At 40.9% G+C, this 11,290-nt stretch overlaps 1 protein-coding gene across 1 annotated transcript in view; it reads right to left on the bottom strand.

The window, feature by feature from the left end:
* The window catches only part of LOC122810540 (erlin-2-like), a 24,699-nt gene extending 17,247 nt beyond the window's left edge, over positions 1–7,452 (bottom strand). Inside the window, exon 1 of the mRNA XM_044082121.1 lies at positions 7,389–7,452. Within this exon, the coding sequence (XP_043938056.1) occupies positions 7,389–7,440 (52 nt within the window). The 5' untranslated portion in view covers positions 7,441–7,452. The remainder of the gene's footprint in view (positions 1–7,388) is intronic.
* Positions 7,453–11,290: the final 3,838 nt, after the last annotated feature.

Genomic DNA, 11,290 nt, shown 5'->3' with positions numbered 1-11,290 from the left:
TCACTGTTGCAGTCCAGGTTACCCACCCACCATCCCCCATATCTTTGCTGCAATTTATATGCTCTTCTCTAGCCTATACAATCTTTGTGTTGTATTTGCTTACAGATGAAGGCATTATATATATTTTGGTGCATGCATGTTTTATTGGCATATTTTTAGCCTACTCTTTGGGGGGCACCTGACATCTGGGGCAAGAAAAACTTAAGAAAATGGCATCGGCTGCATCTTTTACACTCCTAGCGCACTGACATCAGGGAAGAGGCGACAGCAACAGACGCCGGACCTAGACTTTGGAATTCAGGCTGACTGAGGGTAGCCTGCCAGCAGGATAACCCAAGTATAATGACTGCAACAGTGAAACACGAAGAACATCCAAGAATCAGACAATATTAATTATACCAGCTTTCATCACTGCAAATAACTAAAACAAAGATGTAATGACATTTTGCATTACACAGTTAAGCTTCTTGTCAACACCAGCATGGACAACTTATATGTGTTCATTTGTTTAGATGAAACACTAGTCTCCACTAATTAATTTAGTATTTCATAAACAAAAAGAAACCATTGAGGCTGAGGGCCTTTTATCATAAAAGGCCCAGGAAGCCAAAAGCTCCTAGTGGATAACAAAAACATATTCAGTGCTGAAGATGATCAAAACTTAACAAAACACAATCAAACCCATTTTCTTTGACAATCAACATAAATATCGTTGGTTTGGAAAGCTACTTATCCTGGTGAAGGTCACAGTGGTAACAAGATCAACAAAGTAGATAAGGACTTCCCTATCTGGTGCAAACCTTGTTTCAGTTCATTCTGTGGAATTGTTAGGCAAGATGAAGGCATATAATCCCTCCAGCAAGTTCTGGTCTGCCCTGGAGCCTCTTCTCAGATGGCTGTATCTGGCTCACTTCCCATGAAAGGCGCATAGCTTGTATCATCACAAAGTATCCAAACCACCTCCTCTTGAGATGCAGCAGCTGTATGCAAACATCATCTCAGACTGCCCAGCTTCCACATGAAAAAGCCTCATTTCTGAGGCTTGTATCCATCTCATCCCCTGGGTCACTACCCAAATCTCATAACCATAGGTGATGATGGGACACAGGCTGGTAAACTTAAAGCCCTGCCCTAGCAATCAGCTCTTGCGACACCACCGTCCAGTACAATGCCTAAATTACTGCCACCACTGCACCTGCCTGTCGGTCAGTCACTCTCATTAGCCCCGTCTACCTTCACTAAGGAACAAGTCTCCAAGATAAATAAACAACTTTACCTGGGGCTGATGATCACTCCTATTCAACCTGCAGATGCCAGTTCACTTTTCTGGGACAAACTTGTACCCGGTCATGTGTTTCATCTCAAACATTTCACACAACAACAAAGATCAGTACAATTAATTCATCGTGAAAACTGATTTAAATAATTTATCAATTAAAAACAACACTTTAAATAATGAATTCAAAGTGCATCATACTGAAACTGCATCATACTGAAAAGCATCAAGTGAATGAATGAATCATTTAATTCATTGAATGACTACATTCTTTAATATTAGCCAGGAATGACAAATATTAAGGGGATTTGGCTCCATCACTACTTTCAGTAATTTACCATATTTCTCATATCAACACACTTAATCATATATAGTAATTTTATTAACAATATTTCTCATATCAGCTAACAAACACAGATGCAAAAGATGTGGTCTCATCTCCAGGTGGTCTATATTAAAACTGAAATCTTTCCTTTTCTTCCCAGAAAGCACATTATGAAGACCAGTCTGATGTCCCTAACGTTTACACCTGCAAATCCCATCATGGTATTGTCTTCACCAAGATGGTCTCCCTTTTTTATTGGGATAAGTCCTTCTCTGAGGAGGGCCCTTTCTTTTATGTGCAGGTTCCTTATTAGTCAAGCTGGTGAGGCAGATGAACAGTCATTCATATGAGGGACCTTCTTCTACTGACCTAACTCTCCTTCCCCAACCCACCATGTACTGACGGACTATGAGAGGCTATGCTCTGTGCGCCTCCCACCCCCAAAAGTACATGAGGCATACCTACCTGGCTCTCTGTCCCCCAAAGCCATCAGCAATACTCCCCAAGTCCTAGACTCCACCAAGGCTTGTAGAGTGATGTCCAGCAGTGTCCCTCCCTTCCAGGACATGCATTTCCATTCCCTCCACCACTCCAAAAGGTGCCAGAGTCATAATCACGGCTTTATCCCTCTACACCTCCAAAGCGCAAATAAAACTTAATTCTCCAGAATTAGTGCTCCATACGACATGTCAGTCAGTGAAAAGTCACAAGCATTATCCCAAATCTAACACCTTTTCGTTATTATAATAAAACCTGACCTACATTATTCCAAAAATACATTATAATAAAACCCGACATACATTACCCCATATCCAAAACCTTTTTATTATTATAATAAAACCTGACCTACATTATCCCATATCTAATACCTTTTATTATTATAATAAAACCTGAAATACATTATCCCAAATTCAATACCTTTTTATTACAGTAAAACCTGACATACATTATCCCAAATCTAATACCTTTATTATTATTATTTAGATCACTTCAGAAATAACTTTAGCAATATAGTGCACAGTTTCTTTTTTTCTTAATTACTTTTCACTACTGTCTACACTGCTCCTGTCATCCTGACTTATGTCTGTCCTTATTTTCAGAGCTACATCTCTCACTTTCGTCTTTAACATTACTCTGTACCACATAGCTCATATGTACTCCCTTTCACTGTCTCTGCACATCTCCTCACCCTCTGTTCACCCATCTTTCCACATCCCAATCTACTTTTCTTGTACAGCCTCCTTTATATTCCCCCCTGTGCCCTCTCTTACTATTCATTCCATTATCATCTCTACCTCCCATACTCTCACACATCTTCAGCCATCCCATACCCAGGGTTATGTCACCTTAAGCCAAACTGCTGCTCCCACATGCTAAGATCACCCACTTCTCTTTCTTCTTGCCTACTTACACCATTCTTTTTATACTGTCCAGATCTTGGATCCATCAACTTTTACGAGCACTCAGAAAACCTCTACTCACTAACCTAAGAGAAACATGCAAATGGTCACTCGGATGTGGTTATACTGAGACACATTCTGTGAATTTAATCACAAATGGAAGCATAACGAAGACCTCGACAAGCTAAGTGGAAGATCATGTTTTTGGGGAACTCCCTCCTCTAGCTAGTAATCATGATTAGTCAATGATGATTACAGGATCCATATGAGAACTGTCCTAATGAGCACAGATTTCTTGATTCTTGAGAGGAATTACATCCCCAGCATTCAAAAGCATTAGCATAGTCCTCTTAGGTGAAGTTTAGGAGGCTTTATTGGCTATAATTTCCACCAGAGGTCACTCTCAACTGTAGTCCAATGAGTCACTTTACTACTTTTTATTGCACGTCCGGAGATTGTGCAGCCACAGATAGAGCACCTGCAGCCATATCTATGTGGGCCATTATCTATATGGGCCACAATGGGTTATTCAGTATCATCTTTCAGTTGTAAGCATGATACTTTATGATTTTCTGTACAACTGGAAATAGAAAATGTGAACATTTACCCTTAGGACAAAAAAAACACACCAAAACATCTTTTATTCCCTGGGAGGAGCGAGGAAAATATCCCAGATTTGAAGTTTGGAGAAAGAAACAGATTAGTCAATCTTATTGCATTAATGCAACAGTGCTTGACTGCAGATGGCAGTGTATGGTACTCTATTTTTACAAACTCAGAATACAGAGAATCAGGCAACTGTGCCTGAGCATAAAAGCATTGGAAATAAATTTGAAAGGCAAGTTCTGTGCTGGGTTTGCTCACCACACTCTCCAAGTAAAAGATATTATCCTTATACATCCTTAATACTCCCCTCAGAATGATCACAACTCATGTAAGAATCATGACCTTATTTGTACCCTTAACTGGTCTTCAGAATTTTGAGACACACAAATGAGTACAAGTCTCTGAGGATGCTCACCTGCGTGCCTTAAGCTACTGACCCTAAATCTGAAGAACCTGCAAGGCAGACTGACATTAGTTACAACCGTATTTAAGTACTGCTTCACTGCAAGTGGAATGGCTGATGCTACTAAGTTTGTCTAACCAAACGTTAGTAAAGTTGTTAGAAAAGAAACTGTCTGATCTTAGACTTAAACAAGGATGAAAGTGACCAACTGACCACTCCCTTTACTTATCTGCTCTATTGTTCTACGATGCCTATTTGTTATAACTAGAATGCTAAACACTACCTAGTATTAAAGGATACTTCCTCTCAGCACGGTTTAAGACTTACTTACTCTAAAAGTACTCACCCTCTACTGTACTGTAAGTAAGCACAAGTTTGTATGCCTGTAACCAGGCCTCAGATTTAAAATAATAATTTTTTTTTTTTGCATTATACGTTATCTAAAGTTTTTCTAGGCAGCTCTGTGCACATTTTTTTTCTAAGCTAAAAATAATATAATGTAACTTCCTTCTATTGCATATATTGTATGTTATAATACTATTGCCTATATTGGAGCTTTTCCCCCCAGGACTCTACTGAAAATGGACATATATCCAGTTAGACTAGCCCGGTCAACAAATGTAAAATAAATAAATATCAACAGGATACCCTTTGTCTAAACTCTAGTTAAGTTTCCACTTCAGTGGGTCAACATTTCTTGTGTGGAGAGAGACTGGAAAAAACATCCTTCTCAAAGCATGGCATTTACAGTTAGGTCCATTCAGAGTAGAGTGAATGGGAAACAAGTTCACCACATCAGATTTTCCTATGCTTGCTACTACAGAACTATGATCTGCAGACTTCTAATATCTTTGCTAGATTAACCAACACATCCATGTTTTGAATACAATGGGCATGTAAAATCACTACTGTATTCACATGGACTCTTCCAGTAAACTCATGGGAACTGCAAGTGCCATGAATGCCAGTCAGCGAAACATATCAAAGACTAAGCTTTGCATCTGTGCCCATCCTATCCCACCATATTCAATGTTTGCCTTTAACTATAAGACAGCCTTAAGCTCCAATCTGTCTATATAATTAAGAAAGAGTTATGTTAAGTACTAAACATCTTGCGACCATGACGGTTAAAAAACTGGAAATGATACAGGAAATGGTTCCAAAAAAGGTAACTGAAAATTCTCCGACCATTAAGCCAATCATCAGTTAAGAGGAAGCCATTTATACATCTGCCAGGGTTAAAAAAAAAAAAAAAAAGACAGTCACCGATATCCACTTATAAACACATTTAAGTATGAGGAAAAGTTAAATGGAAAACAGAAATAATGCTCATTTGCTGTTTTGTAAGTCCATGAACTTTGAATAAAACACACAAGGTCTCTCTTTTGCAAGACAGAGGCCAGAAGAGAGGGAGCATGGACCATATCTGACCCCAGTACTGATGGATTTACTGCACAACAGCAAGTCAAATGGCATCAGTACACGAAGGATCTAAACCTCTTCCGCAACATGAACAGAATGGTTTGGGGGGACAGTTATACCTCAAAGAGGATACCGCTGCTCTAGAACAGACTCCCCATCCACATAAAACACAGCTCATCCCTGATCTAAACCTCTTCTGCAACATGAACAGAAAGGTTTGGGGGGGCAGTTATATCTCGAAGAGGATACCGCTGCTCTAGAACAGACTACCCTTCCATATAAAACTCAGCTCATCCCTGTTTATTTTTCAAGTGCAACTTGGATCTATGGATGGGAAACAGAAAATTTACCACAGGGCTGCTCACTGTACTACTAATGCACAAAAACTGCTCCTAAATACTTGATCCCAAACATGTGTACCGCAAACTATCTACAGTATGATCTGAAGTAGTCTTAACAGGATGCTACTTGCTGTGTCTTTGCTACCAAGAAAGTCAGTAAATCTAAGACTTGTGGTACATATTAGCACTTAGAAATAGTTCACTACCAAGAAAAAAGTCAATATAGGGTCACAGGCAAGTACTAGGCTAGTTGCTCTTGTGGACCAGTTGGTATCCTCTTTATTACTGATCGCTAGGAATCAATAGGCCTATTATTCCCCAAAATATATTGGCATCTGTTCTTTCTGTGACCTTTGCAATGATCAGCATGTACTGAAGAAATGTGATGGGGGATGTTTCTGCATAATGTTTGGTGACTGTCCCAGGCAAAGAAGACATGAGAGTCCTGACAAATTCACATACAGAGTTATATTTTATCTTTAACATTCCTTTGGGTGAGGGGCATACAGACATGTGCCATGGCAGAATCACTGCTAGAAGGGGACTCAAAAACTACTTCCTCTATCACAGTCACGCTTTGGGCATGGGCTACCTCTGCTGCTGGCAGAACTCAAAGCATCAAAAACAATCTAGACATCCCACCAGGTATGTCAGTCTTCTACTTACAATCTACTACCTCTAACAGCTGCAGTCCTTCATGAAAGACATTGCTTCTCAATGTGTACAGGAAGACAAGTAAGGCATAAAAAGGACTATACCAGATACTAGACCCATATTAGCGCGATCTGCCGCTTGCATGATATGGAAGTTGATGTGGTTCTTTGTCAGGAAGTCCCATAACACTATCAAGCATTCCGCCTAGGATGAAGCACTGTCAGGAAGTTAAATGGATCAAGCAGTTCACTGTTGTGGCTAGGGGTACAACAACGCTTTCTGCTCTCAAATCCAGAAAGTGGATTTTTTTTTATTATTATTATTATTATTGGTGAGATGATCCACACATTTCATCTAGTGTCCAGCATACTTTTTTTTTTTTTTTTTAACAGCCTGCACTGATGATAAAGTAGGGCCCACATTCTAATCCCCACTGGCAGACTAACCCAGACTGTAGCTCCTGATAAGACCTTTGCTCTCATGATAAGCTAGGATGCTTGAAGAAGCTATTCATGATTCACAAGCACTGAGGAGGAGGCACTACAGTGCTTCTAACCTTCTTCTAGGCAAAAGGATAAAGAACATGGACTGTAAATCCACACATTTGTGACTTTGGTAGTTGTAAGCTAACTTAAGGTGACACACGTAAAAGATAAAACAAGTCAGCAGTTACACTCGTCACACAGAAAATGATGACAGTTCTGGTTTTGTTGCCCAACTGTATAAATACAGCATGAAAAACAATAAGTTTCCACTTTCATGGCTTTTTTCGGCACTTGAAACACACAACTACACTGCTGAGAATTAATGTGTAGTAAGTAATTCCTCTCAGAACTTGAAGACCATTTTTAATGAATACTTTAACTGCATGTCTTACCCATTAAGTTCTAAGAAAATGGAAAACGTCTGCACAAAAACTCATGCATTATGTGATAATCGGTGGCTTGAAAACATTGCTTACCTGCACTGGGAACAAGGAAGTTAACAACTTCAATTCGGTCAAAGTAGATCATCACTCCACCACTGCAAATTAAGAAAGTGAAAATTAGATCATCAAAGAAACTAGATGTCAAAAAAGCAGAGAGGGCGGACAATATGTCAACCATGGATTTAAAAGAACCAGCGTCAATCCATTAGGTTCAATGTTTTAAAAAACATTTTACACAAAAGATTTGCTTGAGGAATTGGAATAAGAGTTTTACAAAAACAATGCACTAAAATAAAAGTAATAAGGAGTTGTAAGAGTAGGTCAACAGACCTTCACACAGGTGTTAGTAAGGCAATGGAAAGTCAGGTTATTAAGAAGCTGCAGGAACAGCCAATATGTTTACAGGGTACACTATTTAACAACATACATATAGGTCTACTACAGCTGCTCACATGCTAGGAACTTGTGACACTTATTTGGAAAGGCAAGTGCTTGAACTCCTACTAACATGATCTCCCACAAATACTTAGCCCACCTCCCAACACCCTATCCTAAAACAGTGAATACAGTGAATAAACTTACCAGAACCTCAAAACTAACCCCAAGACTCCCTTCCTGCTATTTAACACCAAGACTCCTAGAACTCGCTCTCTAAACCTAAAACTCCCTTTCCCAAAGGTGCCCTAATCCACCCTCTCTCACCTCCCTTACCACAGCTGCTGCATTTACCTCATTAGAACACAAATGGTGTGTTCTGGTAGGCTGCAGCAGCTGTTTCTCCGATCACATATTTGGGTTTGAGAGTGAGGAACAGCCCACCCAAGACACAAGATGTCCCTTGGCAGTTTCAAAGCATGGGACTCAAGCATTTGCAGTGTTCCCACACATTCTTTTCAGGAAGCTCTACCAACACAGCAAATGTGTATTTCTCTAACATTAACAAAACAAAACAGGAATACAATTGATAACTCACAAGTGCACGTAGTATACAATGATTTCCCAAATGCAGTTGACATAAATGTTTTCTTACTAAACTACAAAAGAAAGGTTTGTCCCAAAGTTAAGTAGGACAGAAAGGTAGCACGGAATTTGGCAGACAAAGTACAGTTGTGTACACTTACCATAAATGTAGATGTTAGAGTGTCTTCACTGTTGCAGTCATGACTGTAGGGTTCTCCCCTGCCGGCAGGCAGTCCTCGGTCGGCCAGAATCCCAAAGTCTGGGTCCGGCGTCGGCTGTTCAGCCATGCTCCCTGACGTCAGAGCGCCAGGAGTACAAAGCTGACAGCCGACGCCATGTTCTCCAGTTTTTCTTGCCCCAGATGTCAGGAGTCCCAAAATGAGTAAGGTCCCATACCCTTTGCAAATACACCTCAGAAGAATGGTGAAAAAAGGAACCACAGAAAAGTAAAAATAAGAGGGGACAGGAGGGAGGGAAACCCAGACTGCAACAGTGAAGACACTCGAACATCTACATTTATGGTAAGTGTACACAACTGTACTATGTTAATCGTGTTTCACTGTTGCAGTCATGACTGTAGGGTAGAATCCCAAAGCAGAATGAAAGGGAGGTGGTCATAAAGAAGAAGGGGCGGCTAAAAGACCCTGCAAGACTGCAGAAGCAAAGCCTGCCCTAGACTTAGAGTAGAGAGGTAGATTATAGTGCTTTCAAAAGTATGCACTGAACTCAAAGTTGCAGCTTCCAAAATGTCTTTGGTAGGAACTCCCCTGAGGAAGGCAGCAGAAGTGGCAGCAGCTCTGGTGGAATGAGTCCTTATATTCCCTGGGATTTGCTTTCCATGGTGTGAATAGAAAAATCTGATTCCATGAGCAATGCATTTAGAAATGGTCTGTTTTGAAATGGCTTTACCTTGGGAACTTGAAGCATAAGAAACAAACAATTGCTCTGATTTCCTGATGTCCTTGGTTCCGTCCAGGTAAAAACGTAGTTGTCTGTGTACATCCAAGGAATGTAAGATCCTTTCCCCTTTATTTTGAGGAGTGGGGAAAAAAGTTGGCAAGTGAATAGTTTTGATTTAAAGCCAATTTGGAAACCACCTTAGGCATGAAAGTAGGATTAGTTCTTAAAGACACCCTGTCTTGATGAAAAATATAAGGTTCCATATCCATAAGAGCTTGCAACTCTGAAACTCTCCTGGCAGAGGTCAGAGCTAACAGGATGGCTGTTTTCCAAGATAAAAACTTGATGTCAGAAGTGGCAGCAGGCTCAAAAGGAGGTAAGGTGAGCTTTTCCAAAACGTAGTTAAGATCCCAAGCAGAAATGGGAGGAGATCTAGGGGGCCTTAAGTTCTTAGCTCCTATGAGAAACTGTCTCATGAGCTGGTGGGAAAAGATTGGAGGGTCTGTATTATAATGAGCAGAAATAGCAGAGGCATGCATCTTAATGGAAGAGAAAGAGAGACCCTTATGTAAGAGGTCTGTCAGGTAAAGTAAAATCAAAGGAATGTTAGGAAGAAGAGGAGTATCAGAATCCTGAGCCTGCATCCAGGAACAAAATCTTTTCCATTTTCCTGCATAAGATTTTCTAGTGCTAGGACGTCTAGCTTATAAAATGACATCCATAACCTGCTTGGGTAGGAGGGAATGAATCAAAGACCCTGGATTAACCAGGCCACCAGGCTGAGAGTTTTGACACAGGAGTGTAGAACCTGACCCTGGTGTTAGGACAGAAGGTTCGGAGACCGTGGTAAAATCCAAGGGGGCTCCAGACAAAGGTTTTTCAGAGTTGGGTACCAAAACTGTCGAGGCCAATTTGGGGCCAGCAAGATTATCATCTTGGGCTTGTCTTGTTTGATCTTTAATAACACTAGTGGAAGAAGAGGTAGAGGCGGAAAGGCGTATCCAGAGAGGTTTCTCCAACTGAATGATAGTGCATCCACTTTCCAAGCTAGTTCGTGGAAAGGCCTGGTGCAAAAAAATCTGTAGTTGATGATTGAGGTGGGATGCAAAGAGGTCTATGTGAGGACATCCCCAGACTGCTGTTATCTTGAATATTTCGGTATCCAGCATCCACTCGTGTGGGTCTGAAAGGTTTCTGCTCAGACTGTCTGCCAGGAAGTTTTGCTTCCCTGGTAGAAACTGAGCTTGAAGGTCAAGATTGCAAGCTAGAGCTGTATTCCACAGATCCATGGCTAGTCTGCAAAGGGGGTAGGAATGAGATCCCCCTTGCTTGTTTATGTACCACATAACTGTGGTGCTGTCTGTCCGTATCAGTAGTTGTCCTGGGTGTAGAAGATTCCTGAAGGCCAATAGGGCTTTCTGAACGGCTAACATTTCCTTTAAATTGATATGCAGGTGCTTCTGATCCTTTGTCCAAAGGCCTTGCAGACAGTTGCCCTGAAAATGGGCTCCCCAGGCATAATCTGAGGCATCCGTGGTTATTATCTGAGTGGCAGGAGGAAGGCAGAAGGGTTTTCCTTTGTTTAGAGTACATGCCTTGGACCACCAAAGGAACTCCTTTTGAAGACAAGGCAGGACGGTGATCAGTATGTCTAAACTGTGGCAATGCTGAGACCATACACTTTTTAGGTACCACTGCATTTTCCTCATATGTAGTCTTGCATATGGTACGAGAAGGATACAGGAGGCCATGTAACCCAAAGCCTGCAGGAATCTCCTTGCAGATAGCGGAGTTAAAGTTGCCAAGGTTTTGAAAATTGAAGCCAGCTGTAACTGTTTTTCGTATGTCAGAAATGCCATCTGGGTTGTGTTTAGAGAAGCGCCCAGAAAAATTATCTGTTGTGAGGGAGTCAAATTTGACTTCATGTTTACAGTGAATCCCAGGAACTTGAGAAGAATCTGAACAAACTGTAGATGCTGGAGTAAGACATCCTTGCTGTCTGCCTGAACAAGACAGTCATCCAGATAAGGGTAAATTTGAATTCCCTCGAGTCTGCAATAAGCTACTACTGGAGC

This window comes from Protopterus annectens, chromosome 9.part0, assembly GCF_019279795.1.
Source record: "Protopterus annectens isolate FY-2018-M chromosome 9.part0, PAN1.0, whole genome shotgun sequence".
NCBI classification, from domain to species: Eukaryota; Metazoa; Chordata; order Ceratodontiformes; family Protopteridae; genus Protopterus; species Protopterus annectens.
The sequence above is the reverse complement of the archived record's forward strand: the minus strand, read 5'-3'. Positions and strand labels throughout refer to the sequence as shown.